Consider the following 14,525-nt stretch of genomic DNA (forward strand, 5'->3'; position numbering starts at 1 on the left):
CCTTCTCCCTTGTTGTTTACCTGCGACAATAAACTATCAATCAATCAATCATCCAGCTGAGTTGAGGTTGAGAGCAAAGACTGTTGGCGGTATTCTCAAACGCTCTCTTCTCACATCAACGCTTTCCTTAGGTCGAAAAGGAGGTTAATCGGGATCTCATGAGTGGTTTTTCAAGGTTCATGGTACAGAAGAAGGGTCAAACTACCATCAGGGTCATAAAACTACCCCTGGAAAGGCCCACAACTCCTAGGAAAGCCCTGTCAAATATGTGTGCTTTGGAGCCGAAGTGTTTAATAATACGAGACTGTGTTGGTGGCACTCAGGATCTCTAATATAACTGGATTGGTTGACTCCGTGCAAATCCTGAAGGGTGTAACCGTGTAGGTGACTCCCGACCTCAAGTTCAAGTTCAAGTACCCCAAAGCGCGGGAACAGGACACAGGTAGGGAGGGAACAGCGGGCCTTCAGGATTTCGCAAATTTGCCTGTATTTACACGACGAATCGTAATTTACTGCATAGCCACACGTCAGATCACACCGTTCTTTACTCTCAGGCCAAGATGAAGTGTAGGACGTGGCTGGAAAGGTTTATAAAAGATGTTATTAGATGTTGTGGTCGAGGGGGGAAGAGGAGAGGATGTTATGTATATGTTTTTGTCATCTTTAACATTATTTTAAGCGATGTGCGTCAGTGTCAGGAATGTGTGGCCAGGGGTAGCTTTGTCATGGGTTCGGTAGTTTTAGACGTGGCCAGGGGTAGCTTTGTCATGGGTTCGGTAGTTTTAGACGTGGCCAGGGGTAGCTTTGTCATGGGCTCGGTCGTTTTAGACGTGGCCAGGGGTAGCTTTGTCATGGGTTCGGTAGTTTTAGACGTGGCCAGGGGTAGCTTTGTCATGGGTTCGGTAGTTTTAGACGTGGCCAGGGGTAGCTTTGTCATGGGTTCGGTAGTTTTAGACGTGGCCAGGGGTAGCTTTGTCATGGGCTCGGTAGTTTTAGACGTGGCCAGGGGTAGCTTTGTCATGGGTTCGGTAGTTTTAGACGTGGCCAGGGGTAGCTTTGTCATGGGTTCGGTAGTTTTAGACGTGGCCAGGGGTAGCTTTATCATGGGCTCGGTAGTTTTAGACATGGCCAGGGGTAGCTTTGTCATGGGTTCGGTAGTTTTAGACGTGGCCAGGGGTAGCTTTATCATGGGCTCGGTAGTTTTAGACATGGCCAGGGGTAGCTTTATCATGGGCTCGGTAGTTTTAGACATGGCCAGGGGTAGCTTTGTCATGGGTTCGGTAGTTTTAGACGTGGCCAGGGGTAGCTTTGTCATGGGTTTGGTAGTTTTAGACGTGGCCAGGGGTAGCCTTGTCATGGGCTTGGTAGGTTTAGACGTGGCCAGGGGTAGCTTTGTTATGGGCTCGGTATTTTAGACGTTCCTCTTTAACATTGTCTCAAATATCTAATCCTGGGTCTCCTCCTTATGAACATTACAAATTATGTTTAGTGAATTGCAAAAATGCCAAATGTCAGAATTATTTGAAATGCATCAAACGCTATCAAAAAAATAATTTTATCACCAGAATTGGAGGAAAATTTACTGGGCCAAGTACGGATTCTCTTACCTGGTTGCCCTGACCCCAGCCTTCTTCTTCTTCTTTTGACCTGTAACGCTTTGTATCGCTTCTTAGGTCCTCCTCCTCTCGTTCCTCCCTTCTTATTCACACAACTTTCTTTTCAGCGTTATGTTATTCTCTAACCTGAAATAAAGCCACTTATATTCACTTATTCAGACATTTGTGCCCTTTTTTCCCAGCACTGCGCGAGGAACACTTTTGCCAACTTTACCATTCTTCTTTCCGTTTCCTTTTTGTCTCCATACAGCCCCAACACCGTGCAGGTAGCTTATGAATATGGGAGGCTGCATCCTGCTGGTACGACAACCCTTGCACAGTACAATGAACCAGTGAGCCAGTCGTTGATGAAAAAAATAAGGCAGGATTCATCACCTTGCGCAGCTAACAATACGATAATGCATGACACATACTTCCGGAGCAGACGGTGCAGATGTGGTTGTCTTGTCAGCCACTATCCACCTTGGAAATCATGTGTATTAAAAAATGTGTGACACTAACTACTGGCACTCATTTTTATTTGTTATTGCATTCCATTCATCTATTTTTTTTTCTTGCTTGGAGGGACCATTAAGAAACATGATCTCCGCTGCTACTGGGTTAAACACACACACATTCATACATACTCACACACATGCACAAACTTTGAAAACTTGCCATGCCAAAAATATAAACCACCCAAACTATTCATCTGTATTTTTTCTGTTTTTGTGTGTATTACAACCTTGTGTGCATTCCAGGTGTACGCACATTGGATCACCATGCACGCGTTCCTCAAGACAGGCAAGCTCGGACCTGGTGGGGCGGGTCCAAGCACCAGCGCGGCGGGGAAAGAGAAAGCCGGTGGAAGGAAGGCACCTGCACCGTGGGTTGAGAAATAGTGAGTGAAACAAAGGAACATTGCATTTGTAAGTGACGGTGAAGGGACTGGGGAAGAAAGGAGTGGAAAGGAAAGAGAAGGAATGTTGTGTTAGTCAGTGATGTTGAAGGGAGTGGGAAGTAAAGAAAAGGAATGCAGTATTAGTATTATTAAGTGATGCTGAAGGGCCTGGGGAAGAAAGGAGTGGGAAGTAAAGAGAAGGAATGTTGTGTTAGTAAGTGATGTTGAAGGGAGTGGGAAGTAAAGAAAAGGAATGCAGTATTAGTATTATTAAGTGATGCTGAAGGGCCTGGGGAAGGGAGGCATGGGAAATAAAGAAAAGAATGTTGTTGATAAGTGATGTTGAAGGGACCGGAAAAGGCAAGGGAAGTAAAGAAAAGGAATGCAATATTAGTTCTATTAGTAAGTGATGGTGAAGGGCCTGGGGAAGGGAGGCATGGGAAATAAAGAAAAGAATGTTGTTGGTAAGTGATGTTGAAGGGACTGGGAAAGGCATGGGAAGTAAAGAAAAGGAATGCAATATTAGTTCTATTAAGTGATGGTGGAGGGCCTGGGGAAGGGAGGCATGGGAAATAAAGAAAATAATGTTGTTAGTAAGTGATATTGAAGGGACCGGGAAAGGCATGGGAAGTAAAGAAAAGGAATGCAGTATTAGTATTATTAAGTGATGCTGAAGGGCCTGGGGAAGGGAGGCATGGGAAATAAAGAAAATAATGTTGTGTTAGTAAGTGATGTTGAAGAGACTGGGAAATGAGTGGGAAGTAAAGAAAAGGAATGCAATATTAGTATTATTAAGTGATGCTGAAGGGCCTGGGGAAGGGAGGCGTGGGAAATAAAGAAAAGAATGTTGTGTTAGTAAGTGATGTTGAAGGGACTGGGAAATGAGTGGGAAGTAAAGAAAAGGAATGCAGTATTAGTATTTTTAAGTGATGCTGAAGGGCCTGGGGAAGGGAGGCGTGGGAGATAAAGAAAAGAATGTTGTGTTGGTAAGTGATGTTGAAGGGACTGGGAAATGAGTGGGAAGTAAAGAAAAGGATTGCAGTATTAGTATTATTAAGTGATGCTGAAGGGCCTGGGGAAGGGAGGCGTAGAAATAAAGAAAAGAATGGTGTTGGTAAGTGATGTTGAAGGGACTGAAAAAGGAGTGGGAAGTAAAGAAAGGGAATGTTGTGTTAGTACTACAGTCTGTTCACGTAAGTCCGACCCAAGCTGACAACATAAACCTAAGCGTGTTTGCAAGCTGAGTGCTGATTGGGTACTGTTATGGCTTCCAAGTTTTCTTTAACCTCTGTTTGTGTTTATCTCACACATCACTTTCTGCTAATCTGCACTGTACTTACGAACGCGCTTAGGTTTATGTTGTCAGCTTGGGTCAGACTTAAGTAAAGTGAACAGACTATAGTAAGTGATTCTGAAGGGACTGAGGATTATCACTTCTACTACTACTATATACTGACTTAACATAATCATCCTTAAATAGAGGATATAACATTGTTTTTCCCCTCTCCCTCACTCCCACAGCCGCCCCCGCACAGTAGAGGAGGTGGCCTATCAGGAGGAGGTGGTGGCAGTGCTCAAGAAGACACTGCAAGGAGCTGATGTAAGTATGCTGTGCCACCTTCAATAATTGTTACCATGTCTGGCTGTGTATTTACCTTGTGTTAGTAACTTGTATCCAAGATTTGAGTTAACCTGGTCGCAGCGGGGATCATGTTTCTTAATGGTCCCTCCAAACGAGAAAAATGAGAAAAAATCACCCCTCACACAAACCATTTCATAATATATATCAAAGCATTTGTGATCAGATTATGTATCATCAATTTTGGGGGATTTATATCATGGCACAAATTTGGCCCGTCGCTGCTACACGGTAAAACCACAAATTTGGCCTGTCGCTGTTACACGGGAAAGCCACAAATTTGGCCCGTCACTGCTACCAGGTTAAATGTGGGTGTGGATGGGTGTATCTTTGTGTGGATATTTGCATGTGGGTGGGTGGGTGTCTTTGTATGGGTATGTACATGTGTGCGCGTGTGTGTGTGTGGATGGGTGTGGGTGTTTTATGCAGTCACATTTTATATTGCTGAAGTTTACAGTGAGGAAATTAAATTCATCCATGAAAAGTAAAGGGGCTATTACACTGGGCAAATTTTCCGTGGATCTTCATTCAAACCACGATTTCCGCTGGCGTGGTTCTCCTATTTCCGTGGTTTTCTGACGTGTCCACGATCTTCCAAAGCTACGGTAGATATCACCAAAGGAAGACGGTATAACTCACCATCATCATCAGCAGCAATAACAAGAAACAAATGAGAACCACGCCAGCGGAAATCGTGGTTTGACTGAAGATCCACGGAAAATTTGCCCAGTGTAATAGCCCCTTAAGCTTGGTCTCCTCTGCATCTGAGTTTTCCAGAGCGGAGAAAAGATAATACGTTCCGATTTACAAAAAAAGAAAAGATATAAATATTCAAGTATTCCCTCGCTTGTCCATTATCATCACCATCATTATTATTATTGTTGTTATTTTTATTATTATTTATTGTTTTCCCCGTGCTCACAGTTACCAAACCTGCTCTTCTACGGGCCGCCAGGGACCGGGAAGACGTCAACAATATTAGCAGCGGCAAGGCAGCTGTTTGGTGACATGTTCAGGCAGAGGTGTGTGCTGGTGGTGGTAACAGTAGTAGTAGTAGTAAGAGTTGTAGAAGTGTTGTGGGGTGGTAATAGCAATAGTAGTAGTAGTAGTAGTAAAGAAGTATATATTGTCTAATTATTTGTCTATCTTTTTCTAATTTGTCGATCTGTCTGTCTTATTTACTGGTCGATCTACCAATTAATTCATCTCCCCAGGGTGCTGGAGCTCAACGCGTCAGATGAGCGAGGAATTCAAGTCGTTCGGGAGAAGATCAAGAAATTCGCTCAAACCACCGTCTCTGCCACCAGGCCTGAGTACGTCTGTTTGTCTGTGTCTGAGGGACGCATTATGAAACACGTCAGCGCCCAAGTTCTCATATTTGACAAGGCTTTCGTAAGAGTTTGGGGCATTTCCAGAAGTAGTTTTATGTCCCTGGTTGTAGTTTGACTCTTCTTCTATACCGTAAACCTAAAAGAATACTCATTAGAACCCGATTAAACATCTTTTCGGCCTTTGTAAATAGCTGATACAAGAGGAGGAAGCATTTTGGAATATCCGCCTGTGTGTCCTTCCCTATTCTGCCCATGTCCTCCCCACACACCCTCCAAGAGACAGACACACATACAGTAGCCCTCACTCAGAGTCGGACTGGGGTGTTTAAGGGGGCCATGCTATCTAGTGGCTGGAGGGGGCCCGGGCCTATATAAGCTAAAGTTACTGTCATTATTATATGAATTAGCATGGGTTAAGTCCAAGGCCCAGGGGCACGTAGGCCAGTCCGACCCTGCCCTCACTCACCCACTCAACACCCTTTGACCACTAACCACCGCCACCATTCCTCCCTCCCACAGTGGTCGGCCGTGCCCGTCCTACAAGATTGTGATCCTGGACGAGGCGGACAGCATGACGCGGGCCGCCCAGGCAGCACTGCGGCGGACCATGGAAACCCAGTCACGGTCCACTCGCTTCTGCCTCATCTGCAATTATGTGACCAGAATCATTGAGCCCTTGACTTCCCGATGCTCCAAGTTCAGATTCAGGCCGCTGTGTGAGTATGGGGGAGTTGAGAGGGCTGTGGGAGGGATGTGTTAGGTTCAGACTCTACTCTTTGTGTGGGAAGGTGTCTCTCAGATTTCAATTTTATGGGGAAACGCTTGACTTTTCAATGCTCTAAGTTTAGGTTTGGGTAGCTCTGTAAGTATGGGGGTGTTGAAAGGGCTCAGGGAGGGATGTGTTAGGTTCAGACTCTTACTCGTTGTGTGGGAAGGTGTCTCTCAGATTTCAATTTTATGGGGAAAGGCTTGACTTCCTGATGCTCTAAATTTAGGTTCGGGTAGCTCTGTAGGTATGGGGGTGTTGAAAGGGCTCAGGGAGGGATGTGTTAGGTTCAGACTCTTACTCTTTGTGTGGGAAGGTGTCTCTCAGATTTCAATTTTATGGGGAAAGGCTTGACTTCCTGATGCTCTAAATTTAGGTTCGGGTAGCTCTGTAAGTATGGGGGTGTTGAAAGGGCTCAGGGAGAGATGTGTTAGGTTCAGACTCTTACTCTTTGTGTGGGAAGGTGTCTCAGATTTCAATTTTATGGGGAAACGCTTGACTTTTCAATGCTCTAAGTTTAGGTTCGGGTAGCTCTGTAAGTATGGGGGTGTTGAAAGGGCTCAGGGAGGGATGTGTTAGGTTCAGACTCTTACTCTTTGTGTGGGAAGGTGTCTCTCAGATTTCAATTTTATGGGGAAAGGCTTGACTTCCTGATGCTCTAAATTTAGGTTTGGGTAGCTCTGTAAGTATGAGGTGGTTGAAGGAGGGATGTGGGAGGTATTGTGTTAGGTTCAGACCCCTTACTATTGACTTCCCGATGCTCCAAGTTCAGATTTAGGCCGCTCTGTGAGTATGGGGGAGTTGAGAGGGCTGTGGGAGGAATGTGTTAGGTTAAAACTTACTCTCTGTGCTGGGGCTGTCTGTCAGATTTCAATTTTATGGTTGTTTAAGTTCAGAGCTCTGCATTGAGTGTTTGTGGGGTTGCTAAAGAGGTTTGTTTAGGGTTATTAGGGTCCTACGGGAGGGGTTAAGAGATCTGTGAGGGAGTTTAAATGGTATTGGGAGAGGTTGTTTGAGCTCAGAGCCCTGCATTGAGTGTTAGTGGGGTTGCTAAAGAGGTTTGTTTAGGGTTATTAGGATCCTACGGGAGGGGTTAAGAGATCTGTAAGGGGGTTTAAATGGTATTGGGAGAGGTTGTTTGAGCTCAGAGCCCTGCATTGAGGGTTTGGGGGGTTGTTGGTTTCCTATAGGAGGGGTGCAGATGATGTGTAAGAGAAGGTTATTTGCATTTCCTACCCACCCAATCCCCCCCTCCCCCCCCACACTAAGCCACACCTCCCACCCACAGCCCATGACATCATAGTAGAGCGCCTCACCCACATAAGCGAGATGGAGGGTGTGCAGTGCGAGGAGGGTGTGCTGGAGGCCCTCATCGAGACATCCGAGGGGGATCTGCGACGCGCCATCACCTCCCTCCAATCCACTGGCCGCCTGCGCTCTGGGGAGACTGTGCGCAAGGGTGATGTGATGGAGATTACCGGTAAGGGGTGTTGGGGTGTCTTGCCATGGGTTTTGGATGGGGTGTAATGGGAAGAGGAGATAAAGGGGTGGAAGGGGTGAGAATGTGATGGTAGGGGAAGGATAGGGATGTGCTGGAAGGGGTGAGAAAGGGAAGAGGGGGATATGGGGAAGGGTGCTTTGATGGTAGGGGAAGGATAGGGATGTGCTGGAAGGGGTGAGAAAGGGAAGAGGTGGGTATGAGGAAGGATAGGGATGTGCTGGAACTTTGGTAGGGGTGAGAAAGGGGGAAGGGTTCTGTGATGGTAGGGGAAGGATAGGGATGTGTAGGAACTCTGGAAGGGGTGGGAAAGAGGAGGGTACTGATAGGGGAAGGACAGGAAAGGGTTGGGTAAGGGAAGAGCTGGGTATCAGGATGAGGATATGCTGGAAGGGTTGGGTATCAGGGAGGGACTGTAATAATAAGGGAAGGATAAGGAAGAGCTGGGTATCAGGAAGAGGTGCTGTGTTGGTAGGTGGGATAGGAGGATAGGGATATGTGAATGTTTGAGTAAGGGATAGTACATAGGGTCTCTTCAAGCCTCTCATTCACATATCTTTTGTTCAGTGTCTAGTGGGTCTTTTTGTTTATGTTTTTGTGTTTTGACCTCGAGCTGCCTCCCTCGTGCTGTAAATAAAATAAAAAAAAGTAGAGGGGTGTGTGCAGGGAAGGGAGATGTGCTGGTGGCATTTTATGGGGTGAAAAGTATAGATGATTGGATGAAGATTGATGATATGGGATGATAGGGTGCAAGGTGCGAAGGGAGAGGGAAAGGAAGGGAATTAAGGAAAGAAGGTGAGGGTTAATTGAAGGGTTATTTTGGAGGGGAGAAAAATATGATTAGTGAGAAAAATAATGAATTCTCTCTCTCTCTCTCTCTCTCTCTCTCTCTCTCTCTCTCTCTCTCTCTCTCTCTCTCTCTCTCTCTCTCTCTCTCTCTCTCTCTCTCTCTCACACACAGGTAAGGTGCCAGAAGACCTCATTGATGGCCTCGTCGAGATCTGCAGCAAAAATTCTTACGAGGAAATACAGAAAAATTTGTCATGCCTTCTGACCGAGGGGTATTCTGCCAGCCAGGTGAGAGAGAGAGAGAGAGATGGAATTAGTTTTTCTTTCCCCATTATTACCATCCTCGCATTTTCCGCAAGACTCGACCCTTCCCTTAACCTCTCAGACACACAGACACTCACAAACCCCCCTACTCAGACCCCTTCAGGCAGTCACTCTTTGCAGGTGTTTCAAGTCACTAATGCCTGTACTTCAAGCAATCATATTCCCCTAAGTATATGTGTTAGAGACATGAGTGTGGCACTGTTACACGCAACATACGTTTAACTCATGATTGCAACCTGGGGCCGTGTTAGAAGTCAGACCCAAGAAGTGTATCAGGACACCTCTCTTTCGGCCGCCTCTTTGGATTCTTTTTGGGAGCAGTGAGTACCAGGCTTTTTTTTATTATTGTTTCCTTTTTTTGTACCCTTGAGCTGTTTCCTTTGTTGTAAAAAAAATACTTTTGGGTCCCTACAAAGGTCAGTTTAGGGGCCGTATTACAAGTCCAATCAGAGAAGTTTCGGGTCCCTACAGAGTTCAGGATCAATAACTCTGTAGGGACCTGAAACTTCTAGGATTGGACTTGTAATACGGCCCCTAAACCGGCCTTTGTAGGGACCTGAAACTTCTCGGATTCAACTTGTAATACGGCCCCAGGTGTCTGTGTGATGCCCACCTAGCTGCTGTCTTGTTGCTTCGGTTACCTGTCCTTTAGGGGTTAAGCCTCACCTTTTCTTATTTTGTAGCTCTGAGAAAGGAGGAGAATGGAGCCCTCACCCCTATTACTATCACTACTACTACTACTACTACTCCCACTGCTACTACTAATACTAATACTTCTACTGTTATTGCTGCTGCTATTACTACTACTACTACTACTACTATTACTGCTACTACCACTACTATTACTTCAACCACTCCCGCCATAGGTCATGAGCCAGCTACATGACAAGATAGTCTTCCACATTGCTCTGAAGGACCTCCAGAAAGCCACCATCTGCCAGAAATTAGCCGTGAGTATGGGTCGTTTTTGTAATTGTTTGTTATTGTTGGTATTATGATCATTATTATCAGTCATACCTTAGCAAACTACTATAGTCGGTTGCATTTCATCTGTGCATCAACATAGCAGGAATTTTGATAGATGTGGTATACCTGCGCCTTTCTGGTTTGTGAGTGCATGAAAATCAGTTGTTATGATAGATAGTCAAGCTAATTTTTCAGTAATATATTTGAATGTTTATGTATCCCCCCAAAATTCAGCCCTTATAAATCCCAAACATGCCGATTTGCGTCAATAGTCTACCATACAAGCACACAAAAAGACAAGCTTGTATCAAACGGTATAGTCAGGTCATGCTTGAATGATATGTGGCTTTTCAAATGCCTATAATTCATCTCATATCAGGTACATGAAAAGACATCTGGCTCTTCAAGCGCAAAGGGTATTTTTAATAATTACTGCTTGTAAATAACGAGTAATATTCAAAATAACTGGAAATAGTAGATAATGTATTGCTAGGCTATTTTGAATATTACCATTGTTATTTACATGCAACAAATTATCAAAATTCCTGATGTTGAGACAATCGCAGAGCCAGATATCATTTTATGTATCCGAAATGAGATGAATTAAAGGTATTTCAAAGGCTATAAATCATTTGAGTGTGATCCGACCATGCTATTTGAACAAGTCTGTGTTTTGTATGCTAGTTCGGTATACGTATTATCAATGCAAAGAAGCATGTTTGCGGTTATAAGAGGGGTTGAGGGTAACAATGTGCAGGTCCCACATCCACAATTCCGAGTGGACTGATGGAATAAAATTGACTATACCTACTACTTCTACTATGTCTGCTGTTCCTACAATTATTACTACTGTCACTACTACAACTACTACTACTACTATTAGTGTCTGTTGTCTTCTAGGTGTGCGAGCATCACCTCATGGACGGCGGGGATGAATTCTTGCAACTGATGGACCTGTGTTGTGTTGTAATGCAGCAACTGTGTCACAAGAAATGAGGCTCTGTGTGTGTGTGTGTGTGTGTGTGTGTGTGTGCCATTCATTCACCCTGGTATGTGGTATATGATATTCTACTGCAATCTGAAAGTATTGTTATATTTCTGCCATACAAAACTGACTGACAATTTTGGACCATCTATATACACTGCCATCTAAGGGTCAAAAACTTGATAAATGTGTCGGGCCTTAGTAAAAACAAATGGAGGCAGAGAAACATAGGTATAGCATCCTCACAGACAGCATAAAAGTAGTCATGGTTACCAGGAAGTAGCTTCCCTGAAAGATCGTCGAGTGTCTGTGAATGGATGAAACCTCCCCATCCCCACACACACACCCTGGAGGCGATACACAACCCCCAACTGACACCCGGTACCCATTCACTGCTGGGTGGACAGGGGGCACCGGATTAACCTGGTAGCAGCAGGGATCATGTTTCTGAATGGTCCCTCCAAGCAAGAAAAAATGAGAAAAAATCACCCCTCACACGAACCATTTCATAATATATATCAAAGCATTTGTGATCAGATTATGTATCATCTATTTTTGGGGGGTTTATATCATGGCACAAATTTGGCCCGTTGCTGCTACACGGTAAAGCCACAAATTTGGCCCGTCGCTGCTACCGGGTTAAAGGAGCCTGCCCAGTGCCCATCCATCTCCACTTTGCCAAGGAATCGAACCTGGGACCTCTCAGTTGTGAGGCGAGCATGCTAAATACTGCGCTACTGAGCTCAATGTTTGTTTGTTTTTTTTATTATTTTTTTACTATTATTATATATAACTAAAAAGAGATGGATTGTCATGATCAATAAAGACGATGAATCAAATCTTTAGTTCCCTTTAAATTAACCTACTTTTTGCACACACACACACACACACACACACACACACACACATTTTCTAATTATCTCAATACACAGCCATTAATGGAACTCTCTCTCTCTCTCTCTCTCTCTCTCTCTGAGTATGCTTATGACACCAGGGCACAACGCGTATACCCCATGACACTTTCAAGCAGCTGGTATGAATGAGCACCTTACACCCTGAACACATTATTCTAGTGTTTCCTTACGATACCTCCACTGACCTTGTTTTGTGCAGAATAAGGAAACATGTTGTGTCTGGATTTTGCTATGGATTGGTGACCCGCTGGCCCAGCTAGCGAGGTGTAGACCTGCTGGTGCTTCAGGAAACAGAAATCTTACGACACTGCGTGGGAATGCTAGCTGACCTGATTTGTTTTGTGACACTTCTCCGTGTGTTAGCCATGCTGCAATACACAACATTGTCGGGAACGGAAAGAGATCGGCATCGACAAGGCCTTGGGCACCGTGATCGTCGTGCATGGCCAGAGCGTGTCGTGGCTGCGCGGCAGTGGTCGGCATTCTTCTTCTTTTCTTCTTTTAGCATGGAGGCGAAAATGTTATATATATTACCATTCTCAAAAAAAAATTACGTGATTGGCGTACAGTCATCATATCCCGATACACGGGAAGCGTTATGAAGGGGCGCAGCGATGGGCTGCGTGCCGTCGTATAGAGGTAGCAGGCTCGTAATTTTGGCAGATATTTTTGGGGGGCTAAAGGGCATCGATCATAGGTTCATGTGTGTGTGTGGGGGGGGGAGGGGTCGAGCGAAGAAAGCATGCGCAGCTGGGGGAAATTTACTTTAGATTTAGCATTTTTAGGGTCAATTTGAAAACATTGGGGGTCTATAGCCCTCCTGGCGCCCCCAGAAATTATGGCCTGTAGTTCACACCGGAGCGAAGGTACTCTACGCCCGCTATGCCGTCACGTGACTCAACAATCGCTTCTGTCGTTTTCAGGGAGACTGTTCACATCGGATACGAAGCTATGCCAACGACGCCAGTTACATCGCTTGTCTGATTGCCTTCTCCGCAATATTACTCCTCACCCATGCGGACCTTAAGGGGAATCCCTGCACTGCCCTACTCACTACTCGGCTGCCAGCAGTCTGCCCTGCGCCCCGCGTGGTCACCGCCATGCGGCATTGTAGAAGGGCCGATTCACACGATCCATTTTGGATCCAACAGGCAGGTCTCCGGGTTTACGCCGCCGGGGAGGCGGTGGCTGAGTGGTCAGCGTGCGGCAGGCTTGGGTTCAAGTACATTTTTGTACTCCGAGTACCTACGATTACATTTCGATGTCACTAATACAAGCACGAGTGCAAGTAACTCATTTTCACAGCTAAACTCGAGTCCAAGTAAGATTTATTTTGTGCTGTACTCGAATCCAAGTACAAGTACCTACTTTTTACTGATTTAATTAAGATTTTTTTGCTTTTTTGCTTTTGACAAGTGACAAATTGCCCACACCTCTTTCCCCTGAGTCACCTCACATAACTTCAGTGTCACCTCACCCCAGGGCCTGGCCTCCCCAAGGCCAAGCTTAGGACACACTTGTTCATCCCTTACCCTGGCCTCACCTCCCCCATGCAGGTCGTCAAACACCACACCAGTCACACGTTTGCATTTTTTGGTTGTACTCAAAAGTACTCGTAAAATATAGAGTACTTTATTGGAGTCCGAGTACGAATACAAATACAAGTGCTTATGTACTTTTGATCCAGAGTACAAGTACAGGTACATGATATTGTGTACTTAAGTACGAGTACATGTACAATTGGACCTAAACCTGGGCGCGGCGTCCCAGGTTCGAACCCCGCCCGCCGGTACAGGCTGACAAGTTCCAGTCATCGCCGAGTGGGCTCAAACTACTCACATGCTGTCCTCCAAGCCCCGCCAAGAAAGCCCACCAGCACCACAGGCTAAAACATAAAAAAAAAAAATGGTTGCGTATTCACACGACACGTTCCCTCTCCGTCCGGCTGACCACCAGACATAGGCAGTGCTCACTCGTGCTGCTGCGTGACGTGTGTCGCGTCGTGTCATAGCTCTTTGATTAGATGAGGAGGAAGGAAAAACGTTACGGTGCATCAATCACGAGTCTGACAGTGAACAATGCCCCTACTTCCTGCAGTTTCTAAAGCCCTTATTGGAACCAAGTAGTATAACAGTTCAGTGATGGTGAGAGAGAGAGAGAGAGAGAGAGAGAGAGATGCACAGAAACGTTCAGACACTCAGAAAGGCAAACAGACGAACATAGATGTAGCCTACACGGACAGACACAGCTACATACAGACAGACGGACAAACAATACATGGATAACATATGGTTGTTTTTTATGGGATTTCAAGGTTATGCAAGAGGGAATGCCTTCATAGAGAGAGAGAGAGAGAGAGAGAGAGAGAGAGGATGTTATTGTGATTAAGAAACTCCAGGTGTCCATCTGTCTTTATATATGTATCTATCTATCCAGAGAGAGAGAGAGAGGCTGTTATTGTAATTGATAAACTCCAGCTGGCAGGTGTCTATCTATCTATCCGTCTATTTATCTATCTATCCGTCTTTCTCTATTCCTCTTTCTATCTATTTATCTATTTATGTCAAACTCTAAATACTGATGTTTTCGCTTCCAACGCAGATAACGTATCGTGAAGACCTTGAAACCTTATAATCTAATAGCCCTACATTTGCCTCGATCACACAAACAAATAATTCAACCACGGAGAACAGGATCGAACCTCCTCTTTTGAACATCATCAGAAAACTCTCCCAGCGTCTTGCGCCAACTCTGAAAAATCCGTTCATGACATCCGCTCGAGTATAGGAAGGAATCTGTTGAGTAATACTGTTTTGT

At 45.1% G+C, this 14,525-nt stretch overlaps 1 protein-coding gene across 1 annotated transcript; it reads left to right on the forward strand.

Moving 5' to 3' along the window:
• Positions 1–291: 291 nt before the first annotated feature.
• LOC127006203 (replication factor C subunit 4-like) lies at positions 292–10,986 on the forward strand. Its single transcript, XM_050875782.1, has 10 exons — positions 292–442; positions 2,357–2,496; positions 4,018–4,096; positions 5,060–5,157; positions 5,350–5,448; positions 5,986–6,182; positions 7,521–7,712; positions 8,692–8,807; positions 9,710–9,793; positions 10,710–10,986. The coding sequence occupies exons 2-10, from the start codon at positions 2,378–2,380 to the stop codon at positions 10,803–10,805; spliced, it is 1,080 nt and encodes a 359-aa protein (XP_050731739.1). The 5' UTR covers positions 292–442; positions 2,357–2,377; the 3' UTR covers positions 10,806–10,986.
• The last annotated feature ends 3,539 nt before the right edge of the window (positions 10,987–14,525 follow it).

This window comes from Eriocheir sinensis, chromosome 32 (assembly GCF_024679095.1).
Source record: "Eriocheir sinensis breed Jianghai 21 chromosome 32, ASM2467909v1, whole genome shotgun sequence".
NCBI classification, from domain to species: Eukaryota; Metazoa; Arthropoda; class Malacostraca; order Decapoda; family Varunidae; genus Eriocheir; species Eriocheir sinensis.

Coding starts and splice junctions, on each gene's coding strand:
- LOC127006203 (XM_050875782.1), top strand. CDS start 2,378: ATGCACGCGTTCCTCAAGACAGGCAAGCTCGGACCTGGTGGGGCGGGT. Junction 4,097..5,059: donor AGACACTGCAAGGAGCTGAT/GTAAGTATGCTG, acceptor CCGTGCTCACAG/TTACCAAACCTGCTCTTCTA. Junction 8,808..9,709: donor AGGGGTATTCTGCCAGCCAG/GTGAGAGAGAGA, acceptor CTCCCGCCATAG/GTCATGAGCCAGCTACATGA.